The 25,517-nt window shown below is 43.0% G+C and overlaps 1 protein-coding gene across 1 annotated transcript in view; it reads left to right on the forward strand.

Annotated features, from left to right (window-relative positions):
* Positions 1-23,320, forward strand: part of MTMR9 (myotubularin related protein 9) — a 288,947-nt gene extending 265,627 nt beyond the window's left edge. Inside the window, exon 10 of the mRNA XM_078647565.1 lies at positions 15,515-23,320. Coding sequence (XP_078503691.1) covers positions 15,515-15,678 — 164 coding nt within the window. The 3' untranslated portion in view covers positions 15,679-23,320. The remainder of the gene's footprint in view (positions 1-15,514) is intronic.
* The last annotated feature ends 2,197 nt before the right edge of the window (positions 23,321-25,517 follow it).

The raw sequence follows: 25,517 nt of genomic DNA on the forward strand, positions 1-25,517 counted from the left end.
AGTTCCACTAAGTCGGAAATAGGGGTAACCATGCATTCGTGCGCATGATTGTCTGCATTGACATTCTGATTCGCATTGCTGACAGAAGGTCGTACCTGTTCGATGCTGCTTTCATCTTGAACTTCACTACTCTTCAATCGCAGTGGTGAAGATTCCAGGAATGCCGTCATCAGGATTGGCAGCCTTTGAGGGCAGCACAAAGCGTGAACCTTGGTAGGAACCAACAGTGTATCTGCATCCACTGGCGCATCCGATTGTAGCGTCAGACAGGTGTCTAACACGCATTCTTCTCCGCATAGCAGACACCTTAGTACAGGTAAAACACACCTTTGCCACATTGGTCGAAATGATAGAAACCAAGTCATGTTTAGGTCTCTAAGCCGGGAGAGTCCCAGGATTTTTGATATCTGGTCCCGGTATCCAATGGCTAGGATCGTATCTTCCATTGTCGCGAGAGTTTGATCTGTGACATGGGTTGCCATAACGAAAAATAAGGACTAGGAATAGGATTCCTGCAATTAGTCCTAGGATCAGGGGAAGTCCGCCAAAAATCGAATGGACGAAATCTGGAAAAATACCCAGTATGGCTTTGAATGGTGTTAATGCCATCGAAAATACTGTCTTAAATACCTTTGAGACCCCAGTGGTATCAGAAATATTTAAGATTTCGCTTAGGATTTCCGCGAAATGTACGGGGGAATTAGTTGATAATAATGTATGTATCTCTGCAGTCGTCCTTGCGACTTGTAGATCATATGTTTCTTTTGATGACGTGAGCCTTGTAGGCGTCTGAAGAAGCACTGTTTTCATTCTGCTTAAAGTGTCTATTCGAATAGAAGTAATTTTCAAACTGGGCCATGCCCTTGCCTCCCTGTCTGGAAAGGAGCTGGGGAATAAAGAACGTCCACAGCACTTGACCTTCGCCGTTGTAGTTACTAGATAAGGAGTCCCGGGCATAAGACTGCAACATCTGCGGTCTACAATAAGAATGTAACTCCCATTATAGAGTCTTTGAAAGAATGGTTCTATTTCAGGTGCAGGTGCGCCTTGCTGGTGACATGAAAGGTTGTATGAATTCCCTTCACAGGCTCCATGCAAACTAATTCCGTTACACAGAAGCGTGCCGCTTAGTGACATCTCACAATTGTTGCCACTAAGAAACACTTTCTGTCCTTTATTACTGACACATGCATGTGAATAGGGCAGGTTCCAAGTTGTTTTAAGGTACCCCTTTCCCAATTTCTCGTACATGCCAGCCTGTATATATTTTTGGCAGTATTGAAACCTGAAGGTTGAGATTGGAATATTTATGATTCCGTGGATTATCCATTCACTGACAGGTCGTTCTGACATTGTCATTGGTAATCTTTCTAGTTTTTCAATGCTCAAGATTGTATAATCAGCACCCTTTTGCGCCATACCGATTTGTCTATCAGTAAGGTTAAAGATTTGGAATAGTGACGTTGTGTTGATTAAACGCCAAGGCACGTAGCCTGAACGCAGATTTTGTAACGTCCAGCCAAGCTGTACAATAGAACGCAATTGTGACTGACCATGTTGTAATAATAGTAAGTCTTGCGATAATATATCGATTGCTGAAGACACAATGCTGTCCAATGAAAAAATTCTGGAGGACAGAGTCATTAACCCATTGTCCACTACAGAAAGTGATTTTTCCAAATTAATACGGTCAATTTCCTGTATTCTTTCTGCTGTCTCAATTTGAGTAACCTTCCAGGCCTCATTGTATGCTGCATATACAGAGGCTGCTATGAAACGCTTTTGACGCTGTTTGCGTGGTCCCATTATGAAATCACGCAACTCAGCACCATCAGTAAGTAAGGTTAGGTGTTGCTTAATTTCAGGCAGTGTGGAAGTCTGTAGCCATTGAAGGCATAATTTGCCCACACTGTAGGTTGTAATTATCCCTGGGTGATGTCTTTGGGGATATCTAGGGTCTGGCCTGGTCATTTTGAAACCCTGTGTTTTATTCAGGAATCTATCTTGACAGTAATTTGTATCTGTGGGCCAGATCAACCATTGTTTCCAATCAGGATGTGTTCTGTTTTGGTTTAATATATGGTTTACGTCTATCTCTTCATCTGTATTAGAGCTATTGCTAAACATTGTTGGCTTTGGAATAGACGGTTTAATTAAATCTTTGATTTTGGCTAAGCCAAGACAGGTGGTTTGTTGAACAGTGTCATTTAAAAATATCATTTGTTCTGGGATCATGCAGGCTCTAAACAAAGCTTCTATACCCTGTACTTGCCATTCTTTTGTACCCCAAACACTTTTCAAATCAACATTTTTGTCCCAATAATCAAATCCAAAAGTATTCATTTTTTCAAAGAATGAATCTGAATATATCAATTTTGTGTTGGTTATCATGGTTTTCATCCCTGTCTTGTTTGACAATTTAAAATAAAATGTTTCAGCATTACTTATGTTAAAACCTGAAAAATATGAATATTTGTCATACACGGTTCTAGAGCTTCCTTTTGGAGGTGTAGCACAATGTTCCCATTGATTATAACTTAAAACATTTCTAGGTTGTGCAGATTTATGTAAAAAATGGTTACCATAATGGTTATAGCAATACATACTATCATAATTTGTAGAACCTTGCAAATAATCATGTTTTGTAAATTTAGCAGACATTACTAAGTCAGACATCATGTTGTTAATACTTTCGAAGTCCCAATCATCAGCAAATGAGTTTGGTTTTGCAAAGTCACTCAAGGAGATCTTGATTTGGTGTGGATATTTCAGGATCTCGACCGGACCATAAATTTCATAGTCAGTGTTGTCCCAGGCTACCCCACCAGGTATCGGATTGGCTGTGAAGTTGGCTGAAGAAAGTTCTGGAGAGAGTTCTCTTTTCTCGACGTGTGAAGATGTGTGTGGTTTGAGGACCAAGTTGATGTTCTGACTTGCTGTGTCCATTTTAGCATATTTTCCCTCAATGAAGCGTCCCAAAGTAAATACCATGATGAGCCAAAGTATGAGGATAAATGCACCAAAACCCACCCAAAATTCAATCCATGGAGAAACCAGATATGTTTCTTTCAGTTGTTTCAAAAGTTCCTTCGCTTTGTCTTTAAAGGATTTTGATGATGGCTGTGTCTTTGATTCACTGAAGCCGTCAGAGGAATCATCGAAGTTGATGAAGTAACCGGATGCAGTTCTGTCAATTGTTCCAATTGGTTTAGGATTTTTGTTTTCTGCATTGTCACTCGGCACTTCATTGTAGATTGGTGTGTCTCTGCTAAATGTCTTTATTTGGGTTTTAAGAGGTCTGAGTTCTATTGCATTGTTGCATAGTCCTTCTTGTTCTTCTGTAGGCGTTTCGAATGTGATGAGCCTCTTTGTTAGGACCTCTGTACTGGTAGCAAACCTTGGTGTTCTGCTACTTATTGGGAGTCCACTTGGCCTACTGTTTGTTATCGGCCACGTGTTGTGGTTTTACCAGGTCGATGGATACAACTCGGTTCTCCTTCTTTCCAGCAAGTGGCGGTAGTACAACTGATCTTGTCCCGTTGACAGACAAGACAGGAACTGCTTTCCTGTAAGAAGGCCCAAATTCCTTCTTTACCGCGATCTTCTCCCTGACTAGATCCCCGACTTTTGGAATCCAGACAGGTCTTGCTGGGACAGGTGGTGATTCTTCAGTGGTTGTTGGCTGTTGTTTCAACTGTATGTTGCTCAGGTCTTTTCTTGTTTTGTTTAAGTCCTGTAAAATAGCCAAACGGTCTTTGACATCAAAGGTTTTTTCTATTACCACTGAAGTCTGACTATCAAGGTCAGAGATTAACATCCTAGTTCCGAATAATAATTCGTACGGACTGAATCCCTTCAGAGAATTTCTTGGCAAGTTATTTAGACTACGTTGGACACTTATTAGATGTTTGACCCACCCGGCTCCCGAACCTAATATCCTTTCTATTATAGATTGCTTTCTGCCTTGGTTTTTTCTTTACACCATCCCGTACCCTCAGGAAGGAAGTGAGAAGATTCCCGCTGGGCTGTGCTCATTTGGCCATGTTTCCCCCCAGGCTGGTTTGCCTGAGTGAAAACAATGGTCGAACGTAGCATGCTCTTAGCGTATATGCCATTTAGACTCGCAAATCTTGTATAATAGTCCGGACGTCAGCCGAGTGCTGGTGATCTACATTATAAGTGGAAACTAGCCTGTATATGTTAATCGCAAGCCATTCTTTTTGCTGGTAATATTATCTGCCTTGATACGACGAGGTATTAACCTGCTTCTCTCCCCACTGCGATCTCTGTTGCAGTTTGGGCAGTTTTTTACAAACATGGTGTAGTGCAGGCTCATGCCTGGCCACCAGTACCGTGATTGTAATTCTTCCAGAGAATCTTTTAATTTAAGGTGTCTGAGACCCTCGCCCATGTGTGCGTCTGCGATTAACAAGTTTCTCCTGTCCATGTTTGGAATCACTCTATCCCCCACTCCAGGGATTCGAGCAAAAGGGACGGAGTTTGTATCGATTATGTATGTATAATTGAGTGGATAGTTGATCGGTAACGCTGAGCAGTCGCCTCTTGATGACGTTTTCACCGCCAGCATTGTTTCACCGTCAATGTATTTTAATGTACGCTTTTTTCGATCTACGGGAGCCGGTTTAGTGGCTGCCGCTGCGGCTGCTTCAGCCAATGAATTCCCCACAACGTGAACGCCATCACGCTGATGACTCAGTGAGTGAGTCACGTGAGTCTTTGGTAGTTCTTTTTGTAAAAGAGCTATTTGTTCCCAGAGCAGTTTCTGCTTTATTGGTGCATCTGTGTCATCTTTGTAACCGTTCTGAATCCATGTCTGCAAATCCTTGTTATATGCTTTGACGCAGTAATATGAATCTGACACTATAAGTGTCGGGAATTCGCGATCCGCATTATCTAGCGCCATTTTCAAAGCTATTATTTCAGTTTGTAATTCTGAATTAGTTTCTACTGAGTGTGATTTTGTTAATAGAGGTCTTAGTTTACCTCCGCGCCATACTTCTTTTGTAATCTCACATGTGGGGTTGTATGCTTGTTCTCCCCAAACGGAGGGTTGAGCATGTCCGTCTGTATAGATTACACAGGCGTAATGTCGTAGAGGCAGAATGTCGATTGGCAGAGGATACGTCTTTTCATATTTTAGATTTTTTAATTCTTCTAGTTCTGGGTCAAAGTAGTAGTATACTTTGTCCGTTGTGATTGAATTCACCCATTGTATCCATTCCGGATTCAATGTTGTAGTGGGTAAATTACACGGTGTTGTTAGTGCCTCAAAGGCTGATTCTGCTGTTCTGACTGTGATATGTCTACCGTCAGCTATGTCTTTTTCTCTAGCTATTGCGGTTTGAACTGCACGAATTATTTTTTCTGTATTACTGAATTTCTGTTCAGCTTCTGTGTACATGTGTGATTTGAATGCAATTGGTACCATTTCTCCCTCATTAGAGGTTAGGTACGTGAATCCGCATCTCCCTGGGATGACTCGGATCACAAGGTTGCGTGTGTTATCACGTGTTTCTAATTTTGTTTTAATTAGCATGTCTGTTTGTAAGGATCTCAAAATTTCTGTGTGTGTTTGAGTCCAATTGGATCTTTTAAAGTCTGGTTTAATTAGATCATAAAGGGGTTTGACCCTTTCTGCGTAATTTGCAATGTATGTTCTTCCGAAATTTAGGAAGCCTAGAATTGACTGTAGGTTTTTTAGTGTTTTAGGGGCTTGGATTACGGCACATTTCTCTAGGAAATTGTCTGCCAGGCTTTTACCTTCACTTGATAACTCGTATCCTAAGAATAGGACTGTCAGATGGGCAATTCTGGACTTTTTGAAGTTGAATTTGTAACCCTCTGCAGCGAACCCAAGTATTATGGTGTTCACCCTTTTCAAGTGAGTCTCCAAGTCATCATCTGTTAAGTAAATGTCATCGACATAAGATAATGCTTCATCATCATATAGTTGTAGTAATTCTGTTACTCTCGCTGAGAATACCCCCGGGCTGTTCTTGTACCCCTGGGCTAACCGACAGAATTGCTTTTGAGTGCCATTTACTGAGAATGCAGTTAAATATCTGCTCTCTGGTGCTATGTTTTGACAAAAGAATCCATTGGAGATGTCCAAGGTTGTTTTGTATTTTTTGCGCACTATGTTATTCATTAGTGCAGCACTGTGTGAGTTTTGCACTGCAAAAGTTTTGCAACATGTGTTAAGGTGTCGGTAATCCAAAACTAGACTATATGAGTTGTCTGGTTTGGCGACCGGAAACAAAGGATTGTTCATTTGTGAGGTGCAAGTTTCAATCACCCCCTGGTATTCTAGCTGATCTAGTATTTCATTTACTTGTTTTTTAGCTTCTTGCTTAATTGGGTACTGCCTTTGTGCAGTAGGTTGTGATTTTAACTGGATTTTGTGAGGAGGAGAATCCTCATCCCATCCTACATGATTTTTATATAAAGCAGGTGCTAAGGCCACTGCCCACTTTCTAGCAAGTGTATATTTTTTATGAATCGGGATTTGATTCGAGAAGGCAGGCATAATTACTTCTTCGCCATGAGGGCACTCCCTGACAAACTCTGGTGGCCAGTCTTTTTCAGCTAGAAGGATGTCATAGCCCTTGGAGAGGTTATCCCAAAATAGTCCCCTTATTTTCCTAGTCTTATCTCCCTCTATACGTAATGTTATCTCGTATATCTTGTGGGGCTTGCTAACTCTGGTGTCTGCAGTTTCCACTTGAAGGTATTCATTCGTGTCCACTGTCTCCAGATTATTCATAAGGACTTTGCGAGCTATGCTCACCTCTGTTGCGCTGTCTAGCATTGTCTGAGCCCATTCTCCGTTTTTCAGTTGTGTCCTCAGTATTCTCGGCATTTTTAACTACCTTGATACTGGCTACCTTCTTTTTTGGAAATTGTCATTTCTTTTTTAGCTGAGCAGGTTCCTTGTCTTTGGACTTGGCGTGCTCTTCTGATCGTCCTCTTCTTTCCGATTTCTGCGAGGAATTCTGAAAAGATTGAGAGGGACGTGTATCAATGTCTTGATATCTATCAGGTTTTTTAATATTATCCCTATTTCTAAGGTTATATCTATTCCCCGAGGGGTCACTCTGCGGTGACCTCTGTCTTTGGTTTGGAGATTTCTCTCTTCGCCTAGGAGACCTCCCTCGGGACTGGAATTTCTTTTCTTTAGGATTGGATTGTTTGTTTCCATCCCAGTTCTTTTTTGGTGAATTATTATTAAAAAATATTTTTTCTGGACTTGTAGTCAGTTGCGGTTTTACTGGTATTCCACCTAGACTATCTCTGCCTAGTTCTTCATAGGATTTTTCTATGATTCTGGCAATTTCAGCTGGTTGGTCTGCTATATCTGTCTCTTTTAACCTCTGGCGGATCGCCACGTTTGCTGCTTCACCTTTTATGTTGGCTAGTAATATAGCCGAGACCTGCTTGAAGTCTTTTAGTAATTTCATACCAAGAGTTAAAGCAGGTTCTGGACCGTATTCATCTTGAATTTGTTTTAGCACATCTGGTATCACCGAAATGGATGGGACACCGTGCGTTTTTGTATAGATGGAAGCAAAGACTGTACCCCAAGTGTCACAGTCCTCAATGTGTGGTGCGATTCCCATTGGGAGACATATAGTCAGAATCCTGTGTTTTTCTAATGGGGTGGTGTCAGGAAACACCGCCTCTATTTGGGTGATTTTCTGTGCCAACCAGAATGGTATTTGTTCCCGTTTAGCTGGAACTTTACCTAGGCAGGATTGGATGTTCTGTGGTGTAATTTTATTTGTGTTCCCCTGGTGAGGGGTCAGCTGTGGAAGTTTAATCGCTGGCTGAATTGTTGAAGTCCGCATTACATACTGAACTAATTGTCTATGAATTTTTAGTAGTTGTTTTAGCTGTATTAACAGCTCTGCTGCAGGCATTCTTTCGATGTCTGGATGTGGTGTGTATCCGGCTAAGACCGGCCACGTTGCTCCTGGTCTTCCTAAAGGACCGAGCCTTGTAATGTGATTATTATGTTTTAGGGCGCCATCAAATAAGAGCAAATGCTCTTGGAATTTGAGTGGTACTTCCACCTCCTCGAAAGGAGTGTACGTTTCAGGAGGTTCCTCTACTTTGTAATAGTGGAAGTACTTTGTTACAGCATTTGCTGCTGGGAAATGTATCCATGAATAGTATACCTCTGTCTGCCGATATTCGTGTGCCTCGATTACGAATATGACTGTGCCACCTCTAGGTGTCAGTCCATTTTCTATAAGTTTTAAGGTTATAGATCTCCTTTTTATGACCGGAATGAGTGTTATATTCGGGTCTGCTGCTTGCATGGTAGCATCAGCATCTGCGAGTTCAGTAGCTAATCTAACTGCCTCTCTTTCGTCATCACTCTCTGCCATTTTACAGACAGGATGGTATTATGTTTGTTTGCAGATCAGGTTTCTTATGGAAACAGAGATTAGATGCACAATATTTTGGAACTGTTTATCCTTCAACGTTGACTTGACCAAGAACCATACATAGGAGTTCCCTCCTGCGAGGTTTTGGAGGATATAACCTTTCACCCACTCCAGACGTCTTTGGAGTATTCGGGAAAAGGGGTCTGAGTGAGAAAGCACGACTGAGTTACTCTAAATGTCTTACGTTAGTTTTATCGCCCTTTCCAAACGCGTTGGGCGCCATGTAGTGTAGCTCCTATTTTCCCAATAGGCTCTGCGCATTGGAATAGTACCTACAGCAGTAAAGGCCTAGGCCAGACGTTAACTAGGTCTACTACTGTCGATACTAGACTTAATTTTTGGGTTTGCCAGCTAAGCTCAGAGTTCGCTTGAAACTTTCTCGAATGTTCAAGGAAGGAATTAACTCCCCTGATTAGACAAGAAGGGATTTAGTTTCTGACAACCATAGAACATGACAACTTTGCTCTCCCCTAATCAAGAGTCAATCTCGAGAGTCGTGTGAGCACAAGGCAATTATTTTACTCAGTCAGTACGTGCATTCTTAGTCTCATCAGAATGTAGAGAAAAGGAAGAGACGGGCGTGTTCAATAAAAGATGTTATTTATTGATCAGTCTCTTTTCTCATACATGAGAAATGGATCGATATTATTGCAATACTTATAGTTAAGTAAAGTGCATACATTAAAAGCAATAGTATAAAATAATACTGTAAAAACATTGATATGGTTTCTGAGCCATATGATGTTTAAAATGATTAAAATATATTTACATACACATATACATTTGACTAAACGTACTCAACTGGTGTTTCTAAATACGCCTACCCCGTGTACCTGACCTAAGTCTAATGCGTGGGCGGGAATAGAAAGTTACAGTTTAAGTTACGTTTGTTTTTGCCAAGTGAATAACTAAAGAATTCTCTGTGAGGGGTTATTCAGTTCTGTACCTGGAAGTTAGGATGAATGAGGAATGGTATCTCTTTCTCTGCTCTCGATATTCCAGGCTGCCTGCGAGGGCTGCCCGAAAGCGCCGGTGCTGGGTCTCTCGGCTTGAGATAGCAGCGCGTCTCTCAGCGCGTCAGGAAGGCGGGGCTGCTGCCAGCGGGGTCTGCTCCTGCTCTCGGCTTCGGCAAGTGTGGCTGCTCCGTCTTGTCACCACGCGTGTGTTTGCATAGGGCAAGGTCGGCAATATTTATACCTTAAAGGTGCCGAGATTGTTGTAAGGATGGACATAGATACGTCAATAAAGATGTCATACGACTTGCTCGTTAGCACATTCTTTACTAAAGTTCTCTGTGAAATCAAAACAATGGCCGCACGGATTTTCCAGGTTGTCATAGGTTTGATTTGTTATGAGAACGTCGTATGCCTTATCAGGGGCTGGAGGAATGTCGCTTGTCTAATTAGATCTCAAGCGTTATGACCTAATCAGATAACACGTTCCTGTGCCGTAGTGTGACTGCGTCAGATAACGGTATCTGCATCATGGGGGCTTTTCTTGCCTCATGGGCTGACTGTTAGTTAACTTGATAGTTAGTTTAACCAGAATAGGGTCAGGAATAGGGGGACTGATTCAGAACCTATAGAAATACACGACACTTCCAGCAGAGCCACCCCTGTGTGAGATGTTTGCAGGCGGTCCCAACTAGTTTTCTCTGACTTCTCAAACGCGGTCATGCAGAAAACATAACATAACAACGTAACATGTATATTTGTAAAGCGCACATTCACCACTATGGGTATCTGGGCGCTGAATAACAGATGTTTGTTGTTACCCAACTCAATGGTACTCATTTTATCGACCTCAGATGGATGAAAGGCTGAGTGCACCCGCTGGGATTTGAACCTGTGACCATGAGGGCGAGCACAGGCCCCTGCAGCAGGCTCATTAGTCCACTGAGCCACCAGACGTACAAACATTTGCTACAAATGTGCGAACACGGATGAAAACATTCAAACTCCGCCTGTTTTTGAAGATTTAGACGATATCAGTTTAAAAATAAAAAGCTGTGCTAGTGCTCTTTTCTGAAAACAGATAAGTCTGATAACACTGACTCTGCTTTCACACGGAGGGGACTGCCATCTTCTGGAAATACAATTTAAAAAAATGCATGTTCTTACTTTAAAAAAGAAAAGAAAAACCTTGTATGAGCACAAACTATAAAAGGTGCAGACAATAGAACTAACCAACGAGCCATGAAAATCCTTTGCTGAAAAGGTCAAACCAGCACCCACCCCCCTCCACCATTCCGGGGACGGGATTTAAGGAGTTTCGAAAGGACGTGGTGGCTGTTGACAATTACCAATAAAATGCTTCTCTCGGTTTATCATGTTTAAAGAGATGAACTTCTTGCGCGTTAAATCGGCGTCATTAAAAACCGTAATGTGCTGTTTATAATGATGGCCCTCTGGTGTCCGAAGATGCCAAATCAGACCGATTTTAAGACCGTTTCCGATCTAGTACTGAGCACAGTACACAGATTACTGCAGCCCCGGAAACCTGGCCTGATGGGGTCAGTAATTATTCACTCTCTCTCCTCCGACTTTTTCTGAAGTCCAGTCCTGTGCATTTCATGAGACTGACTTTTCCCCGACATTCCTGTTACTTGGTTTGCATTTTTGTTTTTAGTTGAACCCTTTCTTGAATGGGTACTTGCGGTTCTCCAAGAAATATGTGCTCCCGCGGATGCATTTTACATACAGTGATGATGAAACTTTACTGTTTTGGCACTTCCAGACCTGCTCAATTTGGATGTAATCTCGTATATACTCGCGTAGGGGAAAATATTCCTTTATTAAGCAAAATCATACATTGCTGCTAGCTTTCGCAGACTCCTGGGTCTGTTCACACGTAGACCCTTCCTTTGTAGGGATAGAAGCTAAGCACATTTCACGGTGGGAGAACGCTAAATTCCAGTTAAATAAAAGCTCAAAAGCAGGAAATATTCATATCTCTTGCGTATGGAAAGTAAATGCACTTTTTCTAGAATAAAAGGGGATCCAAAAAAAATCGTTACTTATGTTGTATTTCTGTCCCAGACCATCTTTGCAGTTAATGTTGCTGGAAACTGCCTTTTGTGAAATTGCTGAGTTAGTTAGCTGCACGGTTAGCAGAGATTCCGCATTCCCTTCAGCTGAAGGTAAATCCTCCCTTTCGTGCTTTGGAGTTTTCTGGGTTTTTCTCCCCTGGGACCATTATGTCTTCTAAGTCGTCTCCGCTTGCTCTGGTCACTTTAGACAAAAGAGATGCCCCTTTTTTCGCCTGATCCCGGATTATCTCTGTGTTCATTGTCTGGGACTGATCCCATCTGACGGGACCGGAGAGATGCGACAAGCCGTCCCAGGAGCTCTAGCCCTGCTTGTCACTGTGATGTTGGCTCTTAAATCCCTGTGCCTCTACTTGTGCCCTTCTAATAACGCCCAGCAGGCCCCGTCCTGCTGAGTGGTTTCACGCCCATGAGGTAGGCTGGGTGTCAAGACTGGTATCATGAGTAGATGCTTAAACTGAGGTCAGTATGCGGGCTGCAGAACATTGGTCCCTCCAGACACTTTTATTCTTTAAAGATTTTTTTTATTTCCATGTACAAATAATTGGCGCCAGTAAAAGAAGAAATCCTAAACTGAAAGAAATATAAAAACTGTCAAGCGGAGCGGGATCAAACGCCATGCAAGTGTTTGTAACGTCGTCTAGCATAGAGAACTGTGAAACTAAGAACCTGCTCAGTGATGCTCGTGTAGTATTTTCATGTTTCAGGATGATTGCATACGTACGTGTATGTAGCCAGCCATATACAAATACATCATGAAGAAGAAATCAACATGGTTAGTCTAGCTGTCGGTTTCTTTAGTAACTCACTCGTTAAATTGTTCAACCTAACATTATTTTAACTCACTAATTTAGGTGTCATATTCACCAAACTCTCAGTATTTGAGATGTCAACCTTTTTTCCAGTGTTGCCTCAATTCTTTGCTATGCTCTTAACTCATAATTGCAACATACACTGTGTGAGCGTCTACTATATTTTTGCATATTCCTGTGTCCTAAAACCTAAATTGGGGAGAAGCAGGGTACACAAACCAAGGTGGCACCTGTTTTATGAAAGAATCCTTGCATATCTGGAGTTCTTGCAAACCATTCCTGATCCATCATTCATGTATTTTTAATATAAATAATATTCTCCAACCTGGATTCATGTACTTCATTGCCTCGTGCTGTGACTGAGCTTTTTCGTCACTGCACAGCATCCTGAAGAAATTGGACTTCTATTCCCAGTCATAATGCGCCAAATTGTGGTTTGGTCATGTGAATAATAATAAATGTCATTGTTGTTATTAAGCACTTGTGCGCACTGTTGTGATCTTTGTGCTAACCAGTAATCTGCGAAAAGGCCATAAAAGAAAGAGCGCAATAAGTTAGCAAAGCATGAACGTTTTAAAAAAGTCTTTCTGAGGGTTACATGATTGTATATATTCCCTTACATCAGACAATCTAAAAAAAAAATGATGAAAAAAGTCTAACCTGCAAGAGTTGTAAATGTTTGATGCAGATCTGATACCTGCAATGGATACCGCTGGCTCCCTCGGGCGTGTTGTAATTCATCGTTCCTTGCCATAGGAGGTAAGGCTGGCTGTATAACAAGCACGTTTGAACTACGAGCCAAATGGGAAGGGGACATCGGGCGTCCTATTCCTGACACGGTGTGGCCACAGTTACTGCGCAGAGCATGGAAGGGCACAAGGAACGCTAGGTTTCAAATGGTCCAGTTTTTCGCTCTACACCGAGCGTACCTCACACCGACGAAGCTCTCGCAGTATTTCGAGGGGGCTTCCTCGCTTTGCCCCAGATGCGGAACCGCGGATGCGGACTTTGCCCACATGTTCTGGACTTGCACCAAGCTAACGGATTATTGGGAGGCGGTAATGTCTTGCCTGAATGCTGTCACGGACCGGCAGATCGATCTTGACATGGGCGCATGCCTTTTGTTGTGGTTCCCTCACACCCCTCGCAACCGGGTTACCAGCAAATTTTGCGACCTGGGTTTAATACTGGCTAAGCGGGAGATCTCCATGCATTGGAAGTCAATTCAAGGCCCCAGCTACCTGCGCTGGAAGACCACACTAGAGCGCTGGGCGAAAGCGGAGAGTACATTGCGGCTGCGACAGGCTAGGAGTCTTGACAATGACAATGCGCTGGAGGTGGCCAGGGCGTGGGAGGCCCTGGTGGTAGCGCTCCAATTGCCGGATGGCGACCAGAGCGAGGATGAGGGGGGGACCCCGAGGTGAGGGCACCGAACATGGGATTCTCCACACTCCCCAAGGTGCACACACTACTTACACTTACTGCTGACTGATCTGGGGGGCGGGACTCCCCGTTGGGGGGAGCCTCTTACCCTCCACTGTGGGCCTTATTCGGGACGAGTGCTGATAACACATCATCGACTGGAGGGGAAGAGCACGACACACTGGCTACGGGGGGGGGGAATGTGGGAGAGGGGGGGATTAGTTGGGGACTGTTCATTATAAAAGGTGTCTTGTTGGAACTGTGCCGCTTTATCGCATCGTTACCTGATGCCTGACTTGCTTTATCCTGTAATGTATCTTTCCACCTGATTGCCAATAAAAACCGTTTTTGCACAACAAGCACGTTTGAAGTAAGGCTGTGTAGTTTACCTAAGAAAGCTCCTGTTCACTGTGTAGGTGGTAAGTGCGGAGAGCTGCCTTCCACCAGGCGTGGTGAGCAAAGTTACTTCGGTTGAATAAAAGCATGAACAGGCGCAGGATATTAGGTACATGTAAGAGCAAAGACCAAGCTGTAGACCAAGTAGACCCAGCCCTGTTGAAGCAGGCAGGGTGACAGAGGGACTCTGGGCCCGATGTCCTGATCTGTCGTTCATATCTATGAATAAGAGTAAAATATTAACATTGCAGTTGGTCCAAAAATACCATGCCCAAAAATGAATGGGTCGTAAAACCTAAGAAGTGATAAGGTAGAACTGGGAAGCCAACGGATGGGAAGTAAGATCTAGAGACCTTCCTACTCAAATACAAACCCGTGAAGATGAATCCAGGGTTGACCGCAGCTGCAAAAAGACCTGCAGGTCAAGCAAGCAGATGTCATTCTAGAATGTGAAGCCTCATCCCAATCAGATGTTTTTGACATTTACATCAGCTGCAGTGTCCTTCCAGCAGGTGACAGAGCATTTTTCAGATGTCAGACACTGAGCAATAAACCTGGTCTTCTTTTTCTGAAAGAACCTGTTTAACTATTTGTTAGGCCACAAGGATATGGGGCCCTGCTATTAATTAGATCTTTAAGCGCTGACTAAATTTAGCAAGCCTTTAGGAGATGCCCCAAGCGTTGTGTGGTTCTAGAGAGTGAGGAGACCCATTGGCCCCTAATGTATTCAGGTCTAAATTCTGAGTCCAGCAGCTTTTGAGGTTGCTTCCTCAAGTCTTTTTAAGTCCTTCCTTTGTGGCTGTATGCTGACATCTGTGCTGGATGGTTTTGCCAGTTCAGTCAATATCTATTGGATTGAACAGAAATTCACATGGTGTTCCCAAAGCAGGACTTTCCATTCAGCCTGTACACGGCACTGCTCATGCTGTGCTTCCCTTGAAGGTTGGTTAGTTATTGTTATCCATACTTAAAAAGCACGCAGTAAACCTACGGGCATCCTGGCGCTGAGATACATGTACACTACCACCATAAGTACTGAGAGAGAGCCATGCTACGTTCCGAGTGCGTATGCTCTGGGATAGAGCCAGGTCTTTATTTTCTTTCGGAACAGCAACAGGTCCTGCAGGTTAGTCTGATTGAGGACTCTTTAAAGTGCCTTCCTTAAGGGGAGTCGAGAATAGCGGACACTGTAATGCTCCGTAACACGCAAGACTTTGCAGTTCCAGAAAGAGCTTTTGGAAGGCAGCCCATCTTGAGTACACCAGCAGGTCGTTGACTGCCTTCTGTTTCTACTGGTGATTCGCTATATATAATGATGGCGTTCTTCCAGCCACCATCATTCTAATATCTTATTTTGTTTCTTGCTGCAGGAGTTTTTCTTCGCTGGAATAGGTCTTCAAAGTACCTGGACGAAGCCTTTGAAGAGATGATCCACATCATTGAGCACAACAAGGAGCTACAGGTGAAGGTGAACGCGCTCCGGCGGCAATTGGCAGAGTTAGAAACGGAAGACAAGATGGCGGAGAGCCCCTGACGGCCGGGGCTCTGCCTGTTCAGCCTCTCCACTACATTCCTCTACACACTAAAAACGAGCACCCTAGGATGCATGTCCGTCCGGCATCAAGACTGCCCTCGCTCTCGGCACCACAACAGTTTCAAGATGCAGTAACCGCATGCTGGCCAATGGGATCATTCCACTGTGGGGGTCTCACTAGGCCTGGTTGGTGTATGTGATTATTTTCATTTTTAGAAAAGGTTATCATTACTTCTGGTTTGTGTATATGACATTTCGTAGTCTGTAGCCGAGTGCTAGAGATTTTTGAAAGCATTGTTTATTTTCTTGTCAAAGAAGGTGTCATTTCCTTCAGAGACCTGGAGATTGAAAGGATGTGGTTGGTCCAACCCTTTGGAATGATGTATGAGGTGACTGCTGTACTTTTTCACTTTTTTTTTTTTGCACCTTATTTTCAGGATTTTTCATCTACGCCTGTGAGCCCGATCCCCAGTAATGAACACTTACAAATGCCTTGTCCGTTATTCAAATACCCTCTCAAAGGATCTGATGTACATGATCTTAAAGGCATCAAAAATAAATGTTATTTTAGTTAAACAAGTGTACATGCTATTCATAGTTTGTTCATGTATAGGAGCAGTACTTCATGTCATGGCGGAAAGCCTTGTTTCTGAGTTGTATTGTGGCTGATGTTTTTACTATAGATTCAAACACTTCATGTGTTTTGTGTGAGTGATTAAAGGCAAGCAAAGATTAATAAGTGGATAAGCTTTTGACGTCCTATGAAGCAGCCTACACCACTTTGAATATGTGCGCATTGTTGCCCTTGCCAAATACTGTTTTGAGATAGTCCAATAAAAGGCATGGAAGCCCGCGGATGTACAACTTTAGACTGTAGCAACGCGGCTGTAATCTTTTGTTCAGACTTTTTTGTTGTTGTATATTTTTATTGAGAAATACATGTCCATATATAAACAATACGTTAAAAAAAATAAACAATACATCAAATTATGGCCACATAATAAATTACTATGAAATGTTAACTTCTCACATTTCTAAACGTAAATATCCTTTTTGAAGACTTCTAACCAGTACCACATGTAAGAATAACTGTTTGGCATCACTGCCACAGTCTGCCACTTAGGTTTTCTTTGGATGAATAAGACGTGCCATTTCTGTCAAGCTTATGTAGATGTTTGAGGCTTACTTTGTGGGGCAAACCTTTCTTGGTGAGCAATAACCCAGTTTACTTGAAAATGCCTAAATAGTTTCTGGCTGCCCAAAGTATCTCGATCTCTCTAATGGGTTCCAAGTGTCGCTTTGGGCAACTATCTGGAGTATGGCATTTTTGGGCGAGGACTTAAGACTTCAGAGTAAATAAATGTGTCATTGTGAGTGTCAGTCTCGAAGCCGACTTGTTGAGTCTTGGATTTAATGACAAGTCATCTGCGTTGACCATTGTTCTTCTTATGGTTAATTGTAGGGTACAGAGTGGAGCTGCCATGCTCTCTTTAAGTGTATGAAAACAAACTCTAAGGTGACTCACACACCTACAGATCCCAGTAAGAGTGCAGTAACTGGGCTGCCAAAAGATATATTGTATTGTGGGCTCTTAGCCCCTAGGGAAAACTGCTAGTGGAGAACCACCAGTAGGCCAGGTGCACTGCTGTTATTAAAGTATTATAATTTCTAACAACTTTTTTCAACGACACTGTGAAAAACTTTATCCCAAAAACTAATTAAACGCTTTCAAATTGGCTTCAAAGCGAATTTATGTGAGTTATTCATTTAGATGAATTGAAACATACTTGATTGAAATAAATTGTTAGTCAATGCAATTTTTTTTGGCTAACATTAACTTTCTTCACAATGTAATTTGTCAACAATTGTATAAATCAATAGACTTCACGAGCAAACATTAAATCTTGGTCATGCCTTCATGCCCAATGCATTTCGGAAAAAGATCCCTTCTTCAGGGGCACTGTAGGAAAATACAGAAAAACATATAATGAAAATGCTGGGAAATCCAAGTGAAGAATAATCAACAACGTACAATGTTATAGCATCGCCAAGTGGGTCCAAGGGAAAACAAAAGGAATTCTGCGAATGCCTTATGTGTATCTACTAGCAGCCAATTTCTGAGAAGAAAGTGCCCTGATAATCACAAAACCAGACACCCATGCAGATTAGCAAAGACGTTGTCAAGATTCAAATTATGTAAAGTCCAGAAACTTTTTAAGTGCGTGCTCATAAAAAATATGTCTAACTGTGACTGTAACACCTCAACTCTACATGAGAAAACCACTTACTCATAACCAAATCTCTCTGTGGACTGACGTCCTGTTTATGAAGGGCAGGGCTGTTAAATCTCTATGCACGAAGTGAACCACACATTACTAAAGAAGCAATCTCGTACTACAAAAGAGTGTGTGACTTGCAAACTAGGCAGATGGACTTACTTAATAAGGATGATGAGGCAGTGCGGATAAAGACCGTCCTTCTAGATGACTATCATGGTATAGGAGCGGACTGTCAGTGAAACAGAAAACAAGATTCAAACATGAACCCAGCCAAATGAAAATGAGCTGCTGTTCGTGGCTATGCAGATAAATACCTTAGAGTTCATTAAACTTCTCTCGACTCAATCCAATACGTAAGCAGCATGCAAGTGCTTCTGGCTTAAAACCACGAAGAATACCACTTGAAGGACTTCGTTATTCAGGCACACTAATGGGAAACCTGAAAAAAAGGGTTAAGGAATGATATATAGGAGCAACTCTAAGCCTTTCTCCACTAGCAGGTTTCCTAGTTACAGGCAGGCAGCCTTTTCACCAGGTAGCACGCATTCTTTGTTCAGTTCAATTACATAGGAGTATCTTTTGAATAAACAGGGAGTGCGCAGACTTCCCCACGCTCTTGGCCCCTACGACATTACTTGCCCAGTCAATCCAAAGGCCTCATTATGGCAGCCAGTAGGAAGCATCTCTTCAGGGTTGGAGATACGCCGTGTCACAAGTTACCTAGTAACTTCTCTTTTGTTTGCCCATGTACAAGACTCCTCTGTGGTCGAAGTGCCCACTGTCGCTGTCGTTGCTGTCAGTGAAAGAAGTGGGACAGCTCACTGCAAGGACCCCAGGGCCACACGGTTCAGCACTGCGGGTTGGAAGCAGGTTGTATTGGTTGTGTGGTAGGAGAGCATACCAGGCTGCTGTAATCTGCACCTTTTCTTTCAGGGAGGAGAGCGAATGCATGTGAGAGCGGCTTGTAAACACGTGCTTAATTTTTGGGAACACAAGCTGTGCTGTCAAGCCCACTCCCGTGTTCCCTCTGACCTAACGAGCACTCCTGTTCTGAGTATCCTGAAACTGAAGGTACCCCCAGTGGCGGATGCCACAATAAAGAGGTGGTTGGGTGGGTGCAGGGGAGCACGGTAGGGGGATGCAGGGGAGCACGGTAGGGTGAGCGCGCCCAGGGGTGGGGGAGTTTAATAATTAAAAAAATTACAAAAAGAAACACTTATCTGGAGCTGAGCAAGTACTGGGACTGTGTCACGGACTCCCTCCAATCCCCACTCTGCTCTCATTTGAGAAAAGAACATTTGATGGACAGAATGCAGAACAATGTCTTACATTCACCCCAGTGCAGAGATCTAGGCCTAAACCCATCGTTTTTTTGCTCACCATGCCATTCCAGTTTGAACCCAGCCATATGCAAATCAGTATTGACCTTGTGCCCAATGGGAACAGTCCAGCCCGAACTGCCAAGCCAGGTCCTCCTAGGACTGGAAACAAGCATCCTAGGACCTCTTTCGGGTTTTCACCCCTCATCAGCCAGGATGGCTTTACTCCAGTGGCATGGAGAGCAGGTGGCCCACGTCTGGGAATACCTGTTCCACTCGGAATGACAAATGCAAAAAGAACAATTGATGGACAGAATGCAGAACAATGTCATACATTCACCCCAGTACAGAGATCTGGGCCTAAATCCATCGTTTTTTTGCTCACTCTTCGATCATCAATTGTGTGTCTCTTGCTCTCATTTGAGAGCAGCGCGGGGATTGGTCTGAGCAGGCTAGAATGACACTGCTCACACCGTGGAGTCTGTGTGTGTTTCTCCAGACAGGCTGTTTAATGCAGCTAGGCTGGAGAAACCAAAGCTCGTATGTGTATTTTGGTCGGCATGAGACGGACGGCCAAACACATATGTGCACTTAAGGAGTTCACAAAGCACGCCTCCTCCCCCTGCCCTGCCCCTCCCTGCGCCAGCTAGCTCAGAGCAGGCAAATAAAAAATAAAATAATGGCATTGTTTTTTTTTTCATTTGCTGGCTTTGAGCCAGTCTGTGGGGCGATGGTCCTCCACCATTGCGGAGGAGACACTTCTGGCTACCCCATGAGAAAATCCTCCCCCCAAACATTGGGCTGACTACCAGTGGCTTTCACCAATCCAAATAAACGTCTCAAAACTCTCTCCTTCCCTCCACCTCTCTTCCTTCTTTCCCTTTTACCCCCCCCCCCAACCCTCCAGGGATGCATTAGCAGCCAATAAACATACCAGATCATGCTATATTTTAGAAAGACCCCTATGTTGCTTGTGCCACACAAAAGAGCAGACACTGTATCAATCAAGTCCTGCGTTCCTGCAAGAAACTGTGACAGCGCCACACTGACAAAAACTGGAGCAGCTGTGCTCACCTTTTCATCTTACGTAATAATGTTGGTAATTGCAGTGCTTTCATTATATATTTTGAAAAGCTGCAAATCTGTGGTGACATGACTCGCGGCCTCCCAGAGAATAAGTATATATTGTGAGCTCAGTGTCCAGTCATGGCGTCCGAGGTTGTGTGCTAATGAGTAGGTGAATGAATCATATCCGAGCCGAGAGGCACAAACTGTCTCCTGGTAACTCTGTTTCACTACTTAATCACTAGTGCCCCGTGCCTCACGCGGCCGCTAGTATTCTACGGGAAGGTATGGCTGTACTTCGAACTGATTTGTCCTGCTTTTATGTTCTAGCCGAAGCTAAGCGCCCATATCTGATCTGTACATTTTGGATGGTAAAGTGCACCTTGCGGTTTGCTCAGTGGTAAACCAGCAGCTTTAAAATGATAAACTAAAACAAGCACTGGCAAATCCAATAGGTCTCAACTTGGTAATGCAAGTGCCAAGCTATTGGCTTTGCCTAATGCTTGTTTGTAAAGGATTGTCTAAAAAAAAAGTAAAATAAAAAAACATACATATAATTGTGGGCCTCTAAGAAAAGAGGCATCTCCTCAGTCATTCTAAGTGCACCTTCTGTCTCAAGCTTTAACTTGGTGAGTGCAGCAGCTGACCCCACCCCCAGTGCCATAAAAGGCTTTGTTTCCCAAGGCCTGCACTTTCATGCAGTGTGTGCAATCTAGGTGATAAAAGTAATCCTCTGTTCGTTTGCAATACCCAAGTAAAAATATAGCTGTTTCTGTGCTTTTGGAGACAAGCTGGATAGGTTGGCAAGGAGCTCTGAGAGTGTGGGGCATGTATCTGAGGGAATAAGCAGCACACAAGGGCAATAGGAAGAAAACACTTGCACTCTTATAGAGTACTGAATGGAACGAAAAGTGGTTTCCTGAATGTGAGCAGTGGAAGGATACAATTAATCTAATCAAAATGATGGTAAAGGAGCTATGCTCCAAGGGAAGGACAACCACAAGAGGAGGAAGGAAGGAATAAATGAAGTGAGCAATAAGAGTGACAAGAAAGCATACTAGTGACAAGAACTGGGTTGGCACAAGGTCTTTTTGGCATGATCCACAAAAGGTTTCCGACCTAAAGGTTAATAAGGTAGCATTTCTGGGGAAGGTCCATATCGGAACAGGCTGGGTCTGGTGTCTTAGCGGACTAATAAACCCACTGTAGAGATAAGCAACTATAAAATAAGCCCACTGTAGAAGCCTGTGTTCGACCTCGTGGTCACAGGTTCAAATCCCGGCAGTTCCACTCAGCCTTTCATCCTTCTGAGGTTGATGAGTACCATTGAGTTGGGTAACAATAAACATCTGTTATTCAGCGCCAAGATGCCCTTGGGTGAACATGTGCTTTGCAAATAAATGTTATTTTAACATGCAGTGTGCTGCAATGCTGGGACATCAAGTCTTGGTGTTGTAATCTGCGGTTGACACCTGGGAAGAAGAACACTGCTTTCAAGAAGGGGAAGTGGGGTGGTTATGGTGGGGAAAGTGCATACTGCAGTAGGGAACACTATGGCCGTTAAAGCAGATAAAGGCTTCTACCTGTTACCAACTACATATGAGTGAGATTGGTATTGTGGCTTAGATGTACAATGTTGGCTAAGTGTCCTCCTCAGTCTTGTCTATGGCTTTAGTCAGAGTAGTCTTATTTTTTTGTATGTATATTCTTAACTTTGTTAGTGGCGATTAAAGTAGCCTGTGATCTAAAGATGTCCTGAAAGAAGTTTACTTGAGGAATTAGCTGTTGTGTTTTACATACTGCTCAAACTGATGCTCTGCCACTTGTACCCCAGATAATACATTTTTGGGTGCCAGTGGTCATAGGTGATGAAGACTGGAGGACCCTGGACACTGCCACATAGTTAAATTCAAGTTCCCCATCTTGGTCATAGTAGCTTTTTGTTTGTCATACTGATGTGAGGGCATTGCATAAAGTAATGTATGATGCCATTGAAGACTGATGTGTGTATTTACATCCACCCGGGTGAATGATTGAGTGTGGTATTGGTCACAAAGACCAGGTTAAGAGGCATCATGTCAAAGGGTTGTGGTAGGTGAGTGATATTACTTTTTACTTAAGTGACAGAGCCCTCAGTGAAGTAGTTTTTCATTGCTGCGACACCAGTGGTAGAATAACACTTTAAACATTAAACTTGTTTAACCCTTTCTTTGGAGACCCTCATTCAACCAAGCTGTCAACAAATCTAGGTATCCAATATGGAGAACTACACAAAGAGGTAATCGAGGAAAACTGCCAAACCCACAAGTCTGCTTTACCTACATTGAAGATCTGTATGCCTTATATTCTGTCCTATAGTCCCTTTACTTTCATACCACTGGTTAATCTCTGGGCCTGCATTGGGCATGTTGTATAGTTACCTTCACCACTGCCTTGGATGGCTGCTTCATGCGCCCATCACTCTTTACCTAAAGCAATGCCTTTCTGCATCTTTTTTTTCCCTCTTCTTCATCATGTCTCAGTTGTGTGCTGTACGTCACTCGGGGCGTTGGGCGTGCAACTGAATATAATCAGATCAGTGTATTCAACTTGGTAAGAGTTAGTTGGTTTCCCAGTAAAAGTGCCCACTTTGCCTCATAACTGTTAACACTTTTCATGGGTGTTCGCAGCACTACCTCTGTAGAGGTGCTGTGACACCTGCCTTTCGGCGCGGCTACAATCTTTGCAGAGTGCTGTAATGTACAGGTTTCTGTCAAGCAAATGTTTGTATAGTGGGTGCTCTTTTATTGTCATTCTGTAATTATATGTTTTTAGCATTAATAATATTTTACTGTATACAATTGTTTCTGTTCAGCTATCGTTATGGCACTTTTATTCAAAACCTCGTTGCGTCATGTAATGAATTTAATTTAATGAATCCCACACCTCAAATAATAGGAATATATGTAAAGCAAATAAAACCATTGATGTTCTAAGCTGGATGGAGTAAAGTTTTTATTTTGTGATACTTATTGATCTGGAATAGTCATTTGGCAACCCTGCTCCGAATCCCAATTCAGAATTGGGCGTTTAATTCTCTAATGTCCATTGTATGTTGTGTGGATAAATAAAATGAATCTCTGCTCAGTGCTTGGCGTATCTCTCCACAGTGCTTGGCGTATCTCTCCACATGGTTAGCACCACTTCACTTTCATCTTCCATACAGCCCCTCTCCACCGTCTGTACACAAACCCTTCTATAGCCAGACTGGTTCCTTCCGGGTCAGAGGGCCAGCCTTGGGCCTGAGCAGGAACCAGTATCACGAGTTGAATGCCACAACTTGAAAAGAGACGAAAGGAGAGGAATAAGTACTTCTAGCACTTCCGCTTCCACATTGACTGTCGGTGCCTATTGCCCTGAACAGAGTACAACATCCATAGACAACCCAACGAGTCCTTACAGAGTGTCCAGCTTATCCAGAAGCACCCCCAAAACCCTTGCATCTGGACTAATGGTGACATTGCCCCCAGCTCTGCAGACATCTCCTCGAACTTCCCTTCCGGTTTTAAAGATAGCCGCTCTCATCATTACTGCTAAAAAAAAATGTAATGCTTTGGTGTAGTGGCATAAGAAAAACTGTTGTAATGTTTCAGAAATGGAATATGCACATCCTTTTTCCTGTGGTTATATAGTAAGAAACTTCTAACAGGGAGATAGGTTTAATCTGTATCCTTCCTGTTTTTCCCTTTTGTGACCTGAAGCTTACCAAACTGCAGGTAGTGATTTCAGCTTTATCCACAACCAAATGTCTGCTTCTTTCGCCTCTTTTCTGTTGATTTTGGGTAAGTAAAGGTCATTGTCTACGACCCACCTTTTGTTTTAGCTTGTAATTCCCTACTGTTGTGCAGTATTTTTTCTTTGAAACATGCTTATCTTTTTTCTTTGTTTCCCTTTTTTTAACCCCCTTCCTTGAATTATTTTGTTAGCTGTTACCAGCTATTTAAAATAAACAGAGTGGGCTCTGACTCCTTTACAGACCAGAATTTCTCTCTCACTTCATGCCAATTTCTGTTTCTGTATCATTCCACCTCCTATTTAGTATTTGCTTTGAGGTGCATGGTGGACTCATTTACATCTCATAAATACACCGAATCAACACATACTAGACTTTTGATCTCATGCATGCATTCTAATTAGAAAGGAACCCTTTTTATTATGTCTTGCCTACTAAACCGCACGTGCGCTGTCTGTTGCGAAGAGGTATTGTCAGCTTACCAGGGGTTTACACTCCACCCATTGTTTACCATTGGTTGGCTTCATGTCATTCTCATTTGCTTACTTCTTACTCATTGCTATGTGTGGGCTTTACATCCTCCTATCTTGGTCTCTCCGGGAGCATGGGCGCATCACTTTTATCCTTTTGTTGCTTGCTTTTCGAACACTACTTTTTAGGTCTCGGCCTTCCAAAGAAAAAATACTTTTTCTGAGCGCTAAGGCTTTTCAGCCAAGCATGTGCCCGCATTCCATTGCCTTCAATGGCAACTCGTGCACGTCAGGATATTCACCTGCGGGAGCATGCGGCCCATCTGGTCGCAATTTCCGCTCCCGCAAGTGAATCCCTCCCCCCTGCTGCCGTCCAAGTGCTTTTTTTCTTGTTTATATTTTGGAGTCCTTGAGGCCTCCCTCTTTCACGTAGAACTTCTGGTAAATTGCAGGATATTGGTATCTACATGATGTGTTTTAATGTAAACTGGACACCCTTACTATAAGCTCGGCAGACATTGAGCTCTACTCACCTGTATGCATATATTGCTCGTGCCATTTTAAGTTCTGTAGGATAGAACACACTCATTTGTGTCTGTGTAATGTGCGATAGCAGAATCTGCACGTGGCTTGGTGTTCCTCCTCGCTTTAGCTACGTATGGAGTTCCATTCATCTTTTTAATACAGCTGCGAGTATAAACTCAGTGGGCAGAAAGCTCACCCACACCCTGTGCCACTCCTCATGGCACCTTAAGAAGTGGCCAGTGTAAGATAAACAAGGCCGGAAGCCAGTGTAAAATCATGACTCACGCTACTTTTAGTATGAACAGAGCTCCCTTTAAGAACCCACACCCACGTTTCTAACACAAAACACATCCTATGAGGATCGAAACTCTCCGACCGACTAGAGATTTGTGAGACAGGGTTCACAGGT

Source organism: Lissotriton helveticus, chromosome 6 (genome assembly GCF_964261635.1).
Source record: "Lissotriton helveticus chromosome 6, aLisHel1.1, whole genome shotgun sequence".
Classification (NCBI taxonomy): domain Eukaryota; kingdom Metazoa; phylum Chordata; class Amphibia; order Caudata; family Salamandridae; genus Lissotriton; species Lissotriton helveticus.